Source organism: Bufo gargarizans, chromosome 2 (genome assembly GCF_014858855.1).
Source record: "Bufo gargarizans isolate SCDJY-AF-19 chromosome 2, ASM1485885v1, whole genome shotgun sequence".
Classification (NCBI taxonomy): domain Eukaryota; kingdom Metazoa; phylum Chordata; class Amphibia; order Anura; family Bufonidae; genus Bufo; species Bufo gargarizans.
Genome location: NC_058081.1, coordinates 629,512,290 through 629,532,888, shown reverse-complemented (window position 1 = coordinate 629,532,888; position 20,599 = coordinate 629,512,290). Strand labels below are relative to the sequence as shown.

The following is a 20,599-nucleotide window of genomic DNA, read 5'->3' as shown; positions in this document are numbered from 1 at the left end:
TAATGGGTCCATAGAAAAATGTACAAAAAAGATAAAGGAAGTGCAACGTTTCGACTACATAGTAGTCTTTTTCAAGCAAAGTTTTTCAAAGGGTTCATCTCATGAAGGGAAGATCTTCATTAATGGTGTTTTCTAGAACTAAAAGGGCTTTCCAGGATTTTTTTTTTCAAAATCGACTTTGGGTGCTTCACGATTTGCATAAAACTTCATTTTAATACGGTATGGAGCGGGAGCTCTGTACAGTATTAGAATGTATTGGCTGCGATGATCTGAAGTTATTACTTAGCGAAATCTCAAAACCATCCAAAGCCGATTCGCTCATCCCTAGCAGCGGCGTTCACAGGAGCACGAGTGCTTTCTCAAAACAGCTGGTCGGCGGGAGTCCTGGGTGTCGGACCCCCACCAATTAGATACTGATGACCTATCCAGAGGATAGGTCATCAGTAAAAATAAAAAATCCTGGAAAGCCCTTTAAGTTCTAGAAAACCCCCATTAGATCTTCCCTTCATGAGATGAACCCTTTTTGAATTTCTGCCAGTCTAACGGTCACTGCTAGTCTGGCTTTAGAAACCCCCCAGCAGTCATTACTAGGGAAATATGCTAAATTTTAGATTAACGGCCAGTTAATTATGCATTGACCAGCATGGTCCGCCAAGTAGAAGCCACTCTTTGTGAGCAGAAGTCTGCACTGGACCAAAGTGGGTGGGGGGACCCCCTCCATGGCATTTATATTCCCTAATGTGTTATATGTGTTATAATTACGAGATAGGATTTTTCTATTGTTCAGCAGTTCCCTGAGTATCCTTTACAGGGAAAGCTGGGTGACAATCATCTTGTCTTTGTTTACAGCTACTATTCAAAGATTTACCACCTGCTCCTATAAAGCATAAGCAGATTGACCCTTCAGGACACCAGGAAAGCTGGGTGACAACATGAAAAAACAAACACCAGATCACCATACAATTCTTTTTTTTTCTTATTTTATTTTGAAAAATATATATATAAAAATGTATCATAAAAAAGTGCAAATCATACATATATACAAAGCCTTGTTGCACGTTGCCCTGCCATATTTTAACCCTTCAGCCACCAGACAAGCCAGCAGAGCTTGTCCTCCAGCAGCTAAGTGGTTAAACTATATAATGCAAATCGCATACTCATTTATAAAACCCTTTGGGTTCACCAGGGTTCTTCTTGTACCCCTATATTTATTCAATCCCCTTAAAGGACTAAATGACCCCACAGTGTAGTGCTTAGAATAATCTTCCATGCAACAAGTGGTTATGTAGTTAAGGAACGTATTTACAAAGGAACTTATGTGTAATAAATTATCAAGAAACTCTTGCATTTGAGTCATAAAGTCATAAGTCCATGCATGGTCTTCACCCGGTACCCCAGATGAAGCTGAGCTTTTGTGTGGTGGAATAAGTCCATGCTTGGTCTTTACCAAGGTCTCCAGATGGAGCTGGTGGGCTGAGGTGTGCTTGGAGCTTGTGGTCTTGATGGTACCTGGTTTGGAGAAGAGCAGAGGATTTCTGATCTCCTGGGGTTGAGGTGAAGGACAATTCTTGGGGTGCTGCTGTTGACTTTAGCACTGGGGGATTTGGTACAATCTTGACAACAAAGCTCTGGGCTTTTCTGTAGATGATCCAGGAGGCGAGTGCATGTTTCTCCAGCTATGGCATGACTGTTACTGAGAAGCCCACTGAGACGTTCTAGACAAGCTCTGTAGCCCTCTCTGTACTTTTCTGTAGAACCTTAAAATACAATAAAAATTGGTTAGAACTCAACCCAAGCACCAGATCTATTATTTAGCAGGTATGAATCTACAAGGCTCCAGCTAGGAGCTCTGATCCTAGAAATAATATGGAACTAGAATAGGACACTGGATTCTTTTCTTTTTTTTTATACCTTCTTTTGACAGAACTAAGGTAATAGTTGTGGGTACAGAACATGTACTTACTTTGTGTCTGCACTGGAGGGATGTCCTTGAGGAACCGAACTGTCATCTCCAGAATATCAGCTTTTTCTAATTTGGAATATCTGGAATTCTATGGGGAAAGAAGGAATGAGAAGGTTACAACCTAAAACTCAACATATTGTATGCATTTCATTAGCTGCTGTATGAAAATTATTTTTATGTATCAAATGATAGTAATAATAATAATTGCACGTACATCTTTTCCTATAAGGGGCAGGATGAGTGCCTTGAGCTGGTTGAGGCTCTCATTGATTCTTGCTCTCCTTCTTTTCTCCATCAGAGGTTTGAGAGTCTGCAGAAGAAAGTGCAGTATTTGGTTAATATCAAGTTATATTTCTCATAATCAGACTTATCATAAGAACAAGTTAGTGCAGATACAATGAGGGATCCAGGCTCTCACCTTTCTCAGCTCACTGGCTTCCTTGCTCTTTTTCCCAGGTTTGGGCTGGTAGCTGGAAGCTGACTCAGTGACGATCATGCTGGGTGCCATGGCTCAGTGACAGGCAGTGCTATCTCACTGTACTGCTAAGAGGTAGTGTCTGGCATGGGATGCTGCTCAGCTATTTATGGAAGCTCCTGGTGGAAACTCCACCCATCCTTGGGATGGACAAAGACCCTCTGGGGGACACACCCGCTTCTCTTCCCTCCTCTATGTGTAATTATTCCAAGAGCCATCTGTTCAGGACAGGTAACTGACTCCACCACTTGTATGCAAAAATAAATTATTAGTTATCATAGAAAGAAATTATACATGGATTTCTAAATGTAATAAAAGGTTATAAGGAAATAAAACATGAATCCAACATTTACAATGAAAAATACATATTTTATCCTCTTCTATCTGTAATCTATCTTCAAATCTATCTATCTTCCAAATCTATCTATCTATCTATCTATCTATCTATCTATCTATCACATCTATCTATCACATCTATCTATCTATCTATCTATCTATCTATCGTGATTCTCATGAATAGTAAAGTATAATATGGCTATTACATTAGAACTTGTCTACAATTGAAACAGATTCTGAATGTACATACATCTATTATTCTTCAGTTTTGATAATTAAAAAGGATTCATTAAATAAAAGAGAGATTATTGTACAATGAAATTCTACATGTGTTTGCAGGCATTGTCCTAACACTGAATGTGTAATGTACCGGTGGAATGTATTGCCACAAAACACCTTGGAAGAGTTTCAAGGAGATCATTCATATGCAAAAACAAAATTTGTCTGTAGTTAACATTGTGAACACACGTGGCTTATGTGTATTCTGAAGTGTGTATTCTAATACAGCACACAAGTATTGTGTATACAAGTTACAGCAGTCCAAATGATATATGAAAGGACAGATAGATGATAGATAGATAGACAGATGGATATATATATATATATATATATATATACATATATATATAGAAAGATAGATAACGTGTATATATCAGAGATAGATAGATAGATAGATAGATAGATAGATGGATAAAAAATAGATATCATTAGATATCAGATGGATGGGTGGATAGATACTATACCAAATATACTATCTATAAAAGAAATATATATTGATATATATATATTTACCACTAAAAGATTCTATTCACTTCTCTATGGAAAAATAGAATGGATATTTTAATCTAGGACATATAATGCATAAACATATTTACAATAAATAAAAAAAACAGCTTGGAAAGGACAAATCCCCTAGACAGGTAATTGCACATGGGACTTACACCCCAAGCCAAGCTACTGTATTATGGGGACATATGGGGAATGCATTTAACAGGCCATGGGATTGGCTGAGGGGCTGCTGTAGACATTATTGATGATTGAATCCTTAATGAGTTTTATACAAAGTATTCTTATATTGTCTGCATTTGAAAGAGAACGTGGTTTCTTAATCAGCATGTTCCCTAAAATCTGGGGGTGGGGGTTAATGTGACATATGAAGCCTTCAGCCCAACAGTAGGTTTAACAAGAGCAGATGTGAAATCTCTGTATGTAAATGACTGTGGCATTCATAACCTGGACAGAGGCCTCCAACTGCACCTGGCTTATGTCTCCTCCACTTCTTCCTGGTGCACTTCCCAGGGCTCTGATTGGCTGCACAGAGGGCTATGCCATCCCTGCCCTCATCAGGACCACCTCTGTGCCCTGCCCCCACCCCCTCCCCTCTGTTGTTAAGTTTGAATTTTCAGTTGGGATTTGACTATTTAAATAAATATTGGCTTGGGTCCCCCATCTGGGGGGTCAATGTTTAAACACCCCCCTTCCAATTTGGGTAACAAAGTAGCAAGCAGCTGGCAGGGTGTCATAGCTGGATTGTTGCTACTTACAAGGCAGTCTTTGTCCTCCATAAAAACCTATGAGATATAGTGCATGAGTGTGGCTTGGTTTGGGATTATATACAACCTATGACAGTGGGAAGCTAAACAGCATCCCAAGCTGTAATTATCCTGTATTCCCACAATGCACACAGCAGATGACTGCAGACTCATTTTATGTCTAGAAAATCAGGACAGGCTTATAGAGTCCTCCCTGTGCTATAGCCTCTCTATATGGTTTAGAAAGAAGTAATATGTACTCATATTCCACATTTACTACTGTTCAGAGTGAGGAATTCAGAGCTGCAGCCACAGAACATGCCCCTATAGTATCATATCCTACTGTAATATTATCATGTCCTGCAGTGGTATTTTAATAATCTATAGGAGCATTGTAATGTCTTATACCTTACATGTGCTATATAATATCTTACATTGTCCTATAGCAGCATTATACCAGTATACTATATGTTCTATAGGGTCAGGAGAAGTTATACTGGAGCACAATAGCAATACATGTCCTACTAAATCTGTTCTCTGTATATTTATGGACAGTGCATGGTTTACATAGTGCAGTGCAGACTTGTGTGACATTGGACCATTACATGCTATATTGCATTATATCTTACTATGTGTTGCATGCTATACATACTTTATTGACAATGATATGTTTTACACTTGGATATTATGTTTCCCTTGAGTTATACATTATGATATATTGTTGCATTATGCAGTATTACTTGTTACATTGCTGCATTGCACGTTGTTACTTGTAATGATAGATCCATCAGTATTTCCAGGTGTAGCACACAGAGGACCTGGATTGCACAATATATCGTTTATTACAAATGTATTCTTTTGCTACCATTAAACATTACAGATCCTGAGGCTTGCCGTATCTGGGTCAGCTCTGGTTCCATAACAATTGTATTGTAGAGATCACACTGGATGCTGGCTGGGGCAGCAGCACGCGCCTGACACACTTCAAATTCCCCGCCACCCTCCCATCTCCCCCTGAGACCCCCTCCCTGGCCATCCTCCAGCTTACACGCTTCACAATCCCAACTTTTTTCCATAGCATCTTCTTTTTGTTCTCTTTAGAAATAAACACATTTTGGCTTGGCTGCTCCATCTGTTATAGACGAGACAAAGGAGATCTGTTGTATAAATTTATGATTATATGAAGGGGGGGGGGGGGGGGAGAGATAGATGACAAGGGAGGGGGAGGGGTGGATCAGATCGATTGGACAAGACTATTTTCTAGCCCTAGATATGCATTCTCTATAATGTCCGAGTGGTCTGGAGGGAAAGCATGGGATTTCGTGGCTGTTTTCAGATTGTTTCTGGTGCTGGTATCATTCATGCTTTACTATGTTCTCTTCCAGGTTCTGTAGAGGCAAGCATCACATAGGATGAGGGACATCTCTCATGAATGGTCCTCAGACTGGAACCTCCTCATACCAGGTACTAATATTATCTACCATGTTATTTGTTGATTTATGCTGCAAAACTATTGATGTTTCTAGAATATGCTGCTAGGTGATGGTTTTATTGTATATTACATAGCTGGATGCTGGAGAGCAGCGCTGGGTGAAGGTCTGGATGTTCAGCGCTGGGTGAAGGTCTGGATGTTCAGTTGGGTGCAGGGAGCGGACAGGGTTTATTTCTATTCTTCTTCTGATCTTTGTTATTATTTCCATTGTTGTTGGACTTATTTGTTTATATGTTTAGTAAATCTTGTTAGTAGAGGAGTGCAGGCAGCTGACTGCTCTGGACCTGCACGCGCTGCCAGTGAGGCACGAGCCACTCCAGCCTCAGCAGCACGTGCCCGGAGTGAGAGGCTGCCTCTAATTATCTGCACAGACTGAGCCTCCGCCCTGCGTAGTCCTGCTCTGCAGTCTGAAACCTGCTTTTCAGCTCCCACTCAGACTTTAATCTGTATTCTTTTCCTCAGCCTCCACTGTGCATCCCGATCTTTAGCCCTAAACCTATATACTCCCCAGCCTCAGCTATGTATTTTTCTGTTCAGCCTTCAGTATGCACCCTATTTCTAACCCGTACACCTACCCTCTTCTTTAGCCTCCAACCTGTATACTTCTCTCCAGCCTTCACCTTTCTTCCATCTAACCTCCTCCATCCTCCAGTGAGTGTCCTTCACTGTAGCCTGAATCCCCCTCCTTTCTTAGCCTCCACTGCATACCCTGGTCAACTTCCACCTGTATTCCCCTCTTCAGCCTCTGCCATGCATTCTTTTATCTAGCCTCCACCTAGTATTCTCCTTTCCAATGTCCACTCTCTCTTCTCCTCTCCACCATGTATCATTCATGTTAATCTCCACTGTATTTCCCTCTTTAGCTTCTACCTGTACTGTCCATTATGAATTCTCCTCTCCAACCTCCACTAGTATTCCGTCCTTTAACCTCCATGATACATCCTTGTCTTCAACCTCCCTTAAATTACCCCCTCTAGTCTCCATCATGTAGTTCTACAATCCAATGTATTGTCTGTTCCAGCTTCCACCATGTTTAGTTCTTTGTAGCTTGCACAGAGCAGCCTCCACTACATACCCCACTCTCTAACCTCTACCCCTGTTCTCATTTTCAGCCTACACATGAATTCTTCTTTCTAGCCTCCAGGTTGCATCCAAATCTTCAACCTCCATCTGAATTCTTTGCTCCAACCTCAAAGCTCCAACCTCAACTTGTATTCTGTTATCTAAATTCCACCATACCTCCCTCTTTTCAACCTCCTCATCTTCAGTGTTCACTAGGTGGTCTCCTCTTCTGTCACTGACATTTATTAACCTCTAATCTATTCCATGTATCCTTCTTTCTGGACTCCTTCATTTGTCCGCCTTCACTCTATCTAGAGCTTGTGATTTAGCCTAGATTCTGCATTTTTCTAAATCCAACACTATCACCTCCTTTACTCTGTCATCTTGTATTCTGCACCATGGCTATAAACTATATTGGTTCACTAAATATCTACTGCCTGTATTCATTGAATCTTCTCTATGATCTCTATCATAACTCTTCTCATCATGTGTGCTGTCTTCATGGTGTACATTTCTTCTCTGTCAACTATATTATGGTTTCCTCCCAACCTCCAACAGATCTCCTGCCTACCTGCACTGCATAGGCTGTTCTCAAATGAACTCCCATTTCTCCTAAAAAGGTATAAAGGTTATTTTCCATCTATTACTGGACTTGATACATATAGCGTAGTACTGTGGAAAAATCCTAATCAGCTCATCATATTTGTTTCTTATTGAGTCTTGTGTTTTCTACTGAACCTATACCCCATGTCTTCTTAGGTGCTCTACAAAGTGGACCTCACATATTGTTATTTTGCCCCAATCTGCATTTAATATTGTCTTTAAAACCTTGCCTGTTCTTCATATCAGTTTGCACCTCAATATTCTTCTTCGTGGAACAGGTTTTTTTTCTCCTATTCTTCTCAAAGCTCCTTAGGCATTCTTTAAAAATAGAAAGGATCCTCAAAGGTTTCTCAATCTACCTTTCCTGTACTGTATGTTCTTCACAATGTGAGCTCATCTAGTTTTCCCATTGCCCCATAAATGTCCTTATTAATTGTTGTATCTTGTATTCTTGTCTTCCTTGTCCTCTTTTGCTCTATAAAGGGTTTTGACAACCTTCACCAGGTATCTATGTACTGTATGTTCTCTTGAAATGGTATCATCTAATGTTCTCCTAATCCTGCTCCTCTTCTAAACTATAAGCTCATGAACAAATGATTTCCTATCTTGTAAATGTTCTCTCTTCATTCTGTATATTCCTCTGTAAAATATGCAAGTTCTATTCCTCCTCATCAACTTCACTAACCATGATACCTTTCAGTCAACCCCTAATGTTTTCTTTCCAGTTACTTCATGCATTCTTCTTCTTCTCCCACCATTTTTACTTGTGACCATGTTTATTTTCTGTTACTCTTACCTTTCTAGGGCTTCTGTCAGTTTTCTTCAGCTTGTGTTGTGAAATTCTTTCTCCTAGCTTCCAGGTGGCACCTTGTTGATTTGCTTTCACTGCCCTACACCCTCTTGTAATTCTTCCATCTCCTCACACCTGTCCTAATTATTATTCCACACCTACCTGGCACTTCATACTGGCAAACACCACTCTGGCAGTCCTCCTTTTAGATATCTTAATAAAACCAAGTTGATCACTACTAGGTTCCAGAGTCTCAATCTTTGCTACCTCTTATGTCTTTGATTGCATATTGTTAAAATCCATGTACACCAAAAATGTTATATCAAGGACATTCACTCCAATCTGCTTCAGAGCATTGGTTCACTCCTTTAAGGCCACACATTTGACAATTTTACAAAGTATCTTATGAAGACACCTCCAAAATATTTGTTTATACAGGGTATCTCCCATATGGGGGAAACTGTCTTATGTTTATTCATACCAGTCCCCCCCCCCCACCCTCCATGAATGTAAACTGTATTAATTACATCAATTTCCATATACGTTATGCCATGTTAAATTCTAATTAAAGGGTTTGTGAGTCCCTTCAATTTTAGATACCCTTGGGGTATACCACCTTAAGGTACTGATTTCCTGTAATTGCAGGTTGCATTAGCATTATCATGTTAATTCAATGCATGCTGTGTTTTTGGTCCTAAAGTTTGGTTGGTCTTAACATTTTTCCTGCAAACTACTGTTCTGGGATCATAGAAACTTCAGGACACAATGCTGGCAATTGGCATCTCGTCCAGAATGAGGACAAAATGTTCCCTGGTGCAGAGGGTTTTGAGTGATCCCACAACTTGCCAGACCTCTCCCCTCCCCCATACCCTGGGAACCTTTATGTATCCCCTTCACATTCAGTGCTGCTCCAATACACAATACTTTCCAGTATTCTCATTTAAGAAAAAGGGGCACTATAGCGTGCCTTCAACACACAATATACATGGCAGCTGTGATTCTGAAGAAGGTATAAGAATTCTCTGGTACAATCTTAAGAAGAAGTGGTAACGGATAGTATAGCAGAAGGGATGCTTGAGCAGAACACAAACTTTTCTGGTGGGGTCCTCAGTGTCACACATCCAGCTTGACAATTGATAATAATGATATTATCATCTTTTTTATATTTATCTAATCAATATCTATTCCATCTTTCTCTATCTATCATCTATCTATCTATCTATCTATCTATCTATCTATCTATCTATCTATCTATCTATCTATCTATCTATCTCATATCTATTATCTATCTATCTATTTATCTATCTATTATCTATCTATCTATTATCTATCTATCTATCTATCTATCTATCTATCTATCCCATATCTATCTATCTATCTATGGTAGAATAAATAAATCAGGGAGCACCGCTATAGAAAAAAAGCAAATGCTGGAGTGCCAGCGGCTGAAGGGCGATCCCTCAAGCCCAAAATTACAAAAATAAAGAAACTCTGCGGCACTTCCGTGAATGTGCGTTTATTTACCCGGTATCATACGACGTTTCAGTCCTCTTAGGTCCCTTTCACACGAGCGTGATTTCCGCGCGGGTGCAGTGCAGTAGGTGAACGTATTGCACCCGCACTGAATCCTGACCCATTCATTTCAATGGGTCTGTGCACTTGAGCGTTGTTTTTCACGCATCAGTTCTGCGTTGCGTGAAAATCGCAGCATGTTCTATATTCTGCGTTTTTCACGCAGCCCTGGCCCCATAGAAGTGAATGGGGCTGCGTGAAAAACGCATTGCATCCGCAAGCAAGTGCGGGTGTGATGCGTTTTTCACTGATGGTTGCTAAGAGATGTTGTTTGTAAATATTCAGTTTTTTATCATGCGCGTGAAAAACGCATCAAAACGCATTGCACCCGCGCGGAAAAAACTGAACAACTAAACGCAACCGCAGACAAAACTGACTGAACTTGCTTGCAAAATAGTGCGAGTTTCACTGAACGCACCCTGAACGCATCCGGCCCCAATCCGCAACTCCCGTGTGAAACCAGCCTTAGGCTGGGTTCACACGGGCATGACGGATTCGCTCCGGATGCGTTCAGTGACACTCGCACTATTTTGCAAGCCAGTTCAGTCAGTTTTGTCTGCAATTGCGTTTAGTTGTTCAGTTTTTTCCGCGCGGGTGCAATGCGTTTTGATGCGTTTTTCACGCGCGTGATAAAAAACGGAAGGTTTACAAACAACATCTCTTAGCAACCAGCAGTGAAAAACGCATCGCACCCGCACTTGCTTGCGGATGCAATGCGTTTTTCACGCAGCCCCATTCACTTCTATGGGGCCTGTCCTGCGTTACAAACGCAGAATATAGAACATGCTGCGATTTTAAGCATTGCAGAAGTGATGCGTGAAAAAAAACGCTCATGTACACAGACCCATTGAAATGAATGGTGCCGGATTCAGTGCGGGTGCAATACGTTCATCTACCGCGTTGCACCCATGCGGAAATCTCTTGAGAATAGTCCCACTGAGGACTGAAACGTCGTATGATACCAGGTAAATAAACGCACATTCACGGAAGTGCCGCAGAGTTTCTTTAGTTATCTATTTATGGCTCTACTGTTTCTCTCTCATCTATCTGTTTTTTCCCAGTATATCTACCTCTCTTTCCCTCCCTCTCTTTTAAATAAAATGCTATAAATGCAAATAATCTATCTATCTATCTATCTATCTATATATCTATCTATCTATCTATCTATCTATCTATCTATCTATCTATCCATCTATCTATGGTATCTATCTATCTAGACACCATATATTGGAGTGAATAAAAGTGGGTCCACCACACTTCACCTTACTTGGAATGCTGCCTCTTCTTTGTGAGTTAGAAAGACAGATAGTTAGATAGATACAGACAGACAGATTGATAGATAATTGGGGTGAATTATCTGGAGTGCTGTGTTTTCTTTGAGAATTTGACATTTTGAGACCTAGAACTAAAGGTCTTAAAGGGATTGTACCCATCTATACCTTAACACTCCTGCTGATCTTTTTCTTTTTTTTTTAGCATCTATTTCTATCTATCTATCCATCCTTATGTCTGTGTATCTATCATTCATCTTGCATTTCGTTCACAGAACCCTTTGTTTCTAAGTGCACAGTTGTGAAATAGAAATCCCAGTAGATAACCAGTTATTCCTCAGCAGCTGGAGGCTTAGACTGAATTTTTGCAGCTTTTTATCAATTAATATTAAAAATTTACCACAGGAAGAGAGCTTAGATAACGGTGGACTCCTGGTGTAATCTCCAGTAATGAGGGTATTGTGTATGGATGTGATAGATGCCCACCCCTGAACTTGGTCAATGGGATGAGAAGACACGAGAGCAACACGCGACAGAACAGATGGAGGGGAATTGGGTGCATAGTTTCAAATCCAACCCCACCCCATCTAGCTCTCATGTCTCGTGCCTTATGTCTCGGACTTCATCTCTCAAACCTCATCAATAGGTCCTAGATGGCTCCTTAGCTGATGTCCTACAAAGCTGTGTCTGCCCTTTTACACTGAAGACTGTTGGCTGTTCTTCCACCCCACTCCAGGTAAGATATTAGTGATACAATAATGGTGTGCATGATTGCTATCAGATATATATGTAGAAGCTAAAGTATATTTGTAATAGATTGAATTAGGCAGTTTAAATAGGACTATTGTGGTCACCAATCTTGTCTGATGATGGGGGAGAATGTGATGGGTGTAAGATCTGAGGACAAACAAGAATAGAAAACCGATGGGATGTGTGTGTAATCCTCTGCATATAAAGACTTCTCTATATAAGTCTCACCTTATATTCATGTGCAAATGTAACCAGCGATGAATCCACATTATTTGGGGACTGTCAACACCCTTTATGTTTCTTATTATTTGTGGGTTTCACATTTTGTTAGCTCACATCAAGATGGAGGGTTTCTAGGTGGAGCCACTGAAATTAGCTTTAGGCTTCTAGTATTTAATCTTTTTGTTTTAAAGTGTATGTTCACCTTTTGTAACCATTTTGCTTTTTTTTGTTTTTTGTTTAAGTGCACTGTTCGACTAGTCAACCATTCTGTGTATGCAGCTCCTGTGCAGACCTACTGTATATGTCTCAATGATTACAGACTCTATAGTCTGACCCTCATGTCATTTTCCTAATTGTCTCTTAAAATTTGTAGGTTAGCAAGAAGTAGTAGGACAGAGAGGAGACAATGGGATCCGACTACACAGAGTGTCTTTGCGCTCAGTAGAGACACATAGTTCTGTACAGGAGATGTAGACACAAAACAGTATAACTATTTTGAAATAAATGAATTGGCACTCATGCCACCTACATGGATGGATATTAATCCTTATATTTTATTAAAAATGCATAAAACACACCTGTGAGACAATCAGATGCTGCATAAAAATACAAAGACACCAAACACAAACTAAGCATAAATCTGAAATGCCACCTTTTCGTTATTCTAATATAGTCCTGGTCCAAATAGATAAATATATCTCAATATTACCATACTGTTTTTGGTGGAATTGCTCATCTTTATATCCACCCAGTGTGTGTTATTATTAAGTGACTATTAAGAACCTATAGGACCGAATGGTAATACGTAATAGGGAGTATCCATGTGGGTCGCTTGAGTGCAAATACATTTATTTCATTATGGATTTTATTTGTGTGGCAAAGACTGGATACTCTGTAGTATGGCACACTTGCCACCCATATTCCCTACCAACTAGTGAGCCACCCAATATGTTAGTAAAACAATTTGAATCCTTTTTTAAATTTTAGATGCACTTGTGACCTTCTCAAACTGAATAGCTGCTGTTATATGGACAGAACTGTGTGGTCAACCTCATTTTGTTTCCCCAATATAACAGTTTTGCAGGATCAAAGGAGCCAGAAAGGTGGCTTCAATGTGACACCCTGACCAGGAATAACCAAAATCAGATCTACCGTACATAGTTACATGTACGGTATAATAATAATAATAGTTACACAGTTGTTAAGGTTGGAAAAAGACAAAAGTCCATCAAGTCCAACCTGTAATCCTGCTATATCGATCCACGGAACAAATCCCTGGATCAATGTCCATCTTCATTTTAAAAAGGAGTTGGGCCAAAGGGAATGAGTGTGTAGAAGAAGATTTCTATACCTTGATAGTTACATAGTTTATAAGCATTCCCCCAAACAACAGCCCACAGCTCAGCCTCCTGGACCCCTTTGAGTGTGATACGTGTGTAGTGGTAAATGGGGGGGAATTGTAGATTTAAATGGAGTGTGGGTTTATGAATGAAGCTGAAATTATATAACAGCTTTACCTAATAGGGCCCATCCAGCAAAGCACAGGAACACCAAAGAGAAACTGATGCCAGAAACGATTCTAAAGTTTTTTATGGGCCCCTTCACATATGTCCCTCTCAGTTTCTCTCTGGCATGGTACACAAATGCCGGAGGAAAACAGAAGCCAGAACTGAGCCACTGTTTTTTATGGAATTGTTCATAGGCATGTGGTGGCATCAGTTGTCATGCCCGATGTCAACGTTTGCTGGATAGAAAAACACAGCATGCAGCATTTTTCTGTCTGGCTCTATCAGACACAACTGATTGTATTGTGTACCCGTAAAGAGATATGTCTACTGCCAATAGCTTTCTTCAGGTAATGTCCCTTTAATGATCCCCTACTGTCATATTTGTCCAACCTCTTCTATTGATACTGGGAAGAATTTGAAGACCCTCTCAGGACTCGTCCTACTTGTGCAGAAGGTAATATTCATCCAGTTTCATAAAGTTACCTCCATTATATGGACATCAGTTTTCCTATATATCTCTGTATTAAATGCAAAATGCTAATCATATTCATGTTTAGTATTTTACTTTTTATAAAATTGTGGCTATATTTTTGACTATGGGTAAAGGTCCCTTTACACTGACTGAGCACTGGCCAGATAATTGCTAATGTACGTTCGTAGGAAGGAACGCTTTGTTCCCGGCAATCGCTTGCTACATCGGACCATGTAAAGTAAAAAATCTCCATAGACTCTGGTTGTGTGTATGCTTTCCCAGCTCTATACATAGTTCATAGTGTTTAGTTTACAGGGTGGGTAGCCTTTTCTCAGGTAACATGTTAACAGGTAAGAGATCACCATTGCTGGTCATGTACTGTATCTTCATGTTATATCATATCAAATATATCTCATACGCATATTTGAATTTTGGTTGTCAGAAATATGAGCATAAACATAGTAACATAGTTTGTAAGGCTGAAAAAAGACATCTGTCCATCCAGTTCGGCCTGTCATCCTGCAAGTTGATCCAGAGGAAGGCAAAAAAACCTGTGAGGTAGAAGCCAATTTTCCCCACTTTAGGGGAATAAAAAATTCCTTTCTAAGTCCTTTTCCATGTCGGTGTTAACGAGTGTTTTACCATTTAGTATGTACAGGTGACTTGCATTATTCTTTCCCATGTGCATAACTTTACATTTGTCAGTGTTAAACCTCATCTGCCACTTATCTGCCCAAGCCTCTAATCTATACAGATCGCTCTGTAGTAGTATACTGTCCTCTTCAGTGTTAATTGCTTTACACAGTTTAGTGTCATCTGCAAAAATTGGTATTTTACTGTGCAAGCCTTCTACAAGACCATTAATACTGACCCCTGAGGTACCCCACTAGTGACAGTGACCCAATCTGAGTGTGTACCATTAATAACCACCCTCTGTTTTCTATCACTCAGCCAGTTACTTACCCACATACAGACGTTTTCTCCCAGTCCGAGCATTCTCATTTTATATACTAACCTTTTATGTGGTACAGTGTCAAATGCTTTGGAGAAGTCCAGATATACGACATCCATTGATTCTCCGCTGTCAAGTCTAGAACTTACCTCCTCATAGAAACTGATTAAATTAGTTTGACAAGACCGATCCCTCATGAAGCCATGCTGATATGGCGTTATTTGCTTATTTTCATTTAGGTACTCCAAGATAGCATCTCTCAGGCCTCTTTCACAAGAGTGTGACGGATTGGCTCTGGATGCGTTCAGGGTGCGTTCAGTGAAACTCGCACTATTTTGCAAGCAAGTTCAGTCAGTTTTGTCTGCAATTACGTTCAGTTGTTGAGTTTTTTCCGCGTGAGTGCAATGCGTTTTGATGCGTTTTTAATGCGCGTGATAAAAAACTGAAGGTTTACGATCAATATCTCCTAGCAATCATCAGTGAAAAACGCATCGCATCCGCACTTGCTTCCAGTTGCAATGCATTTTTCACTGAAGCCCCATTCCCTTCTATGGGGCCAGGGCTGCGTGAAAAACGCAGAATATAGAAAATGCTGCTTTTTTCACGCAACGCAGAACTGATGCGTGATAAAAAATGCTCATGTACACAGACCCATTGAAATGAATGGGTCAGGATTCAGTGCAGGTGCTATGCGTTCACGTCACACATTGCATGCGCGCATAAAACTCACTTGTGCGAAAGGGGCCTTAGGCCTCTTTCACACGGGCGTCATGTTTTTTGCCCGGATAAGAGGCGGGTGCGTTGCGGGAAAATGCGCGATTTTTCCGCGCGAGTGCAAAACATTGTCATGCGTTTTGCACTCGCGTGAGAAAAATCACGCATGTTTGGTACCCAGACCCGAACTTCTTCACAGAAGTTCGGGTCTGGGATTGATGTTCTGAAGATTGTATTATTTTCCCTTATAACATGGTTATAAGGGAAAATAATAGCATTCTGAATACAGAATGCTTAGTATAATAGTGCTGGAAGGGTTAAAAATAATAAAAAAGTTAACTCACCTTCTCCTCTTGTTCGCGTAGATGCCGGTCTGTTCTTTAGCTGTGGACTGAATGACCTGAGGTGATGTCAGATCACATGCTCCAATCACATGGTCCATCACCATGGTGATAGAGCATGTGATCTGACGTCATCAAAGGTCCTTCAGCCACAGCTAAAGAACAGACCGGCCTCTACGCGAACAAGAGGAGAAGGTGAGTTAACTTTTTTATTATTTTTAACCCTTCCAGCACTATTATACTAAGCATTCTGTATTCAGAATGCTATTATTTTCCCTTATAACCATGTTATAAGGGAAAATAATACAGTGAATAGACTGTCACCTAGAACCCATGCGTGAAAATCGCACCGCATCCGCACTTGCTTGCGGATGCATGCGATTTTCACGCAACCCCATTCATTTCTATAGGGCCTGCGTTACGTGAAAAACGCACAAAGAGGAGCATGCTGCGATTTTCACGCAACGCATAAGTGATGCGTGAAAATCACCGCTCGTGTGCACAGCCCCATAGAAATGAATGGGTCAGGATTCAGTGCGGGTGCAATGCGTTCACCGCACGCATCGCACCCGCACGGAAAACTCGCCCGTGTGAAAGGGGCCTTAGAAAACCTTCAGTTTACCCACGACAGATGTTAAACTTACCAGCTTATAGTTTCCATGCTCCGTTTTTCACTCCTTTTTGAATATTGGCACCACATTTGCTAATCCAGGCATGTCGAATGTTCCATATTAATATAGAGCCCTTTAGTATCAGAAATAAGGGTCTGGCTATGACATTACTTAATTCTCTCAATATAGGTGTATGCCATCTGGTCCCGGCTATTTGTGAATTTTAATTTTTTTAAGGCGCAGCTCCACTTCTTTCTGAGTAAGACGGGGCACTTACTTTTACACTCTGCATTTTATCTGACAGTTTATTTTCCTCTGTGAATACAGTGGAGAAAAAGAGATTTAATAGATTTGCTTTCTCCTCGTCGCTCTCTACAACTTCTCCCTCATCACTCTGTAAAGAGCCAACACTTTCAGGTTTAAACTTTTTACTATTTATATACCAATTGAAGAGCATGTGTCAGGATTCAGGAAATGACCTTGTATATGAGCTTGTGTATAAAGCCACCTCCGTTCATCTTTCCAAGTAAGACATTACCAACTCTAGTGGTTTGGTTTATAGATATTATTTTATAGAAGGATCCATAGGAAATCTAGTTTAATAATGTGCTTGTTATCATCGTCGTCATATTATATATTTTATCAGTCAGGTGCATCATGGTATCGTTGTTTACTGGTAAAGGTAAAAGTGACTAGATGTATATAGTTAGCCTAATATATTATGGATGAATCAATTGGTTGATGGGGCATTTCAAGTTAAATTGTATACATTTTAAAAGCTGGTCACATAGTATACAAAGGCTTAAATGTGGGTAAATTTGATGATATTTGAGGCTAATTCTGTTGTAGGTACAATGAATAGGGCATTAGGTCACCAACGTACCCTAGTGATATTAAGTATTATTGCTGGTCCAAGTTAAAGACGTTCCAGATTGTATGTTTCAGGAATAATATGGATTACAGAGATTTTTTTTTTACAATTTAGAGGAGGGGTACACATGGAGAAATACAGAAAAACAAACAAGGAGAGAAAAAAAGAGTGTTGGGACAAAAAGAATGAGAGAGAGGCAGAGAGAGAAAGAGATAGACAGAGCCAAACAGACAGATGAGGAAAAGGCAGAAAATTAGAAAGAAAGAATGAAAAGTAGGAAAGAAAGACAGAGGTTATGGAGAGACTAGAGCAGAGTGAGGAAGAGACAAGAGAAGGAGGGACACAGACAATAAAAAAGAGACACAAAGAGACAACTGAATCAGAAACAGAGATGTGGAGAGAGAGAAAGGGATAGAATGATAGAGAGAGAATCAGAAATAGAGAGAATAAGAGAGATAGATTTAAAGAAGAAACAGAATGAGACACATGAGAGATACATACTGTACATACAGTATGTCAGAACATGCACTATGCCAGGATAGGAATTTGCCACTGGATCTTATGCAGGAGGATAATTGGGAATAATAGGGATTAATAGGGAGCCATACAGTATATAGCACATCCATGCATTCATGTATATGTAGGGGCAGCAGAGTCACTCTTTGTCTGTGGTCTGCAATGCAGCAATCAATGGTATAGGACCACCACTGCCCATTGTTACTAGTGATGAGTGGCAGGGGCAATATTCAAAATTGCAATATTTTGCGAATATTTGGGCAAAAATTAATCATAAATTCGCGAATTCAAGAATTCGCAGTTATTTTAATGATTGCGAAAATTGCACGTATTGCGCGCGCAATGCAGGTGTGGTTCACTTTTGCTACATTTTCAAGCTGCTAGAAGTTTCCTGAAACTGGAGAAAACGGTCGGCACGGCAGAACATTACAATAGCTTTATATGCAGATAGAGTGCTCCAATATATTCGTGATTGTCAAAATCGACAATTAATGATGCACATATTTTGGCGCAATACGTGCAACTTCACATTTTATCAGGTCTGACTACGTATTACTGATTGGTGCACTGAGTATTGTTGTGACATCCCAGCACTATGTCTGTAGCATGTATGTATGGACAGCAGTACCTATCACTCTACCTAACACCCTGCACTGGAACCTATCAGCTACACTATATCAGGATATAACCCACACAGACTATCTCCCCCTAACTATCTGTATTATATATAAGCTAACTAACTATCTAATGTAATGACTCAGCAAAGCACAGAGCACAGCAATGACACTGCTGTCTCTGTCAGAACTGCAGAAAATGGCTGCTGGGGAGGTTCTTATATAGTAAGGGGTAGGCAACTTTCCTATTGGTTGCTAGGGATGTTGCTAAGCTCAGACAAAGACATTGCAGCCTTCTCATTGGCCCACAAGGAAGAAGCAGGAAGGGATCATGGGTTCAGAATTCTCGAAGTGGCGATTAAAATTCGTGATTCGAATATTCGTGCCCAACACTAATTGTTACTAAATGGTAGAATTCACCACTGAGGTGGGTGGAAAGATTTCAGCGTAGGGGGTAAATAATCACATGACCCAGGCAATTGAGGCAGATGGACCATGTAGTCTCCATTCTCTAAGTAGTGGCGCCTTGGAGTGAGTCCGCCCACCTTGCTAGATCCAGTCTTCTGGAGACAACCTGTCAGACAGATTGGGTGTTATACTCCTCTACGACTTGTTCTCTCCATCATAATTTTTATTGTGTGGAAAATGTAATGTCTAAACACTATCTACGCCTAAAAGTGTGAGAAACATATCTACTGGATAATGACTGGGGAGTTGGGGGGTGGGGGAGTATATTGGGGTGTCTGTGGTAACACTGTGGTACTATGGGTGGCTGTAGTATTACTGTTGTACTATAGGTGGCACTATTAATACTAGGGGTGGCTGTAGTAATACTGTGGTGCTATTGGTGACTGTAATAATACTTTAGTACTAGGGATGGCTGTAGTAATACTGTGATAATCGGGGTGGCTGTAGTAATACTGCAGTACCAGGCTTGGCTATAGTAATACTAGGGGTGGCTTTAGTAAATATTGTGGTACTAATGGTGGCTGAAGTATTACTGCAATACTAGGGATGGCTGTAGTAATACTGCAATACTAAGGGTGGGTTTAGTAATACTGTGGTGCTAAGGGTGGCAGTAGTAATCCTGCAGATGGCTGTAGTAATACTAGAGGTGTCGGTATTAATACTGTAGTGCTATTATGGGTGGCAGTATTAAGACTGTAGTGTATATGTAGTAATACTGTGGTACTAGGGGTGGCTGTAGTAATATTGTGGTACTAAGGGTGGCAGTATTAATACTGTAGTACTACGGGTGGCCGTAGTAATACTGCAATACTAGGGCCCCTTGCAGATGAGCGTGTATCACGCTGAGAGTCTGCAGCGCAGCTCCCGTACTGACCTCCCAGCACTGACGGGGTGACATAGCATTATATTGATTTATGATGCTATGTAACCCTTACAGTTGTGGAATGTATTGGATAACAGTGGCAGCATTATGTCAGGCTTATCCAATACATTTCAGAACTGTAAGGGTTGCATAGCATCATAAATCAATATAATACTATGTAAGCCCGTCAGTGCTGGGAGGTCAGGACGGGAGCTGCGCTGCGAGTCCGGAGCGTGACACACACTCGTCTGCAACGGGTCTAAGTAGAGCAGTAGTAATACTGCGATAATAGGGGTGGCTGTAGTATCACTGCAGTACTAAGGGTGGCAGTAGTAATACTGCAGTACTAGAGGTAGCTGTAGTAATACTGCCATACTAGATTACACGGGTGAAACTCAAAAAATTTGAATATTGTGCAAAAGTCCATTTATTTCAGTAATGCAAATTAAAAAGAATCGCATTAATGCAGCTTAAAGGGACACTGACAGGCCCAATAACCATAATTAGCTGTACATATAACATATAAGTATCCCCCCTGTCCACATTATGAATACAGTAAACTCACCTTTTATAACCTGAACTAATCGCTGTTCTTTCTGCCC

General features: G+C 40.4%; 1 protein-coding gene across 1 annotated transcript; it reads right to left on the bottom strand.

The window, feature by feature from the left end:
* Window positions 1–963: 963 nt before the first annotated feature.
* HES2 (hes family bHLH transcription factor 2) lies at window positions 964–2,511 on the bottom strand. The gene is made up of 4 exons (XM_044278365.1): window positions 2,382–2,511; window positions 2,178–2,273; window positions 1,964–2,051; window positions 964–1,757 (listed from the first exon to the last, which is right to left on the bottom strand). Exons 1-4 carry the CDS (start codon window positions 2,469–2,471, stop codon window positions 1,444–1,446), a joined length of 588 nt encoding a protein of 195 aa, XP_044134300.1. The 5' UTR covers window positions 2,472–2,511; the 3' UTR covers window positions 964–1,443.
* Window positions 2,512–20,599: the final 18,088 nt, after the last annotated feature.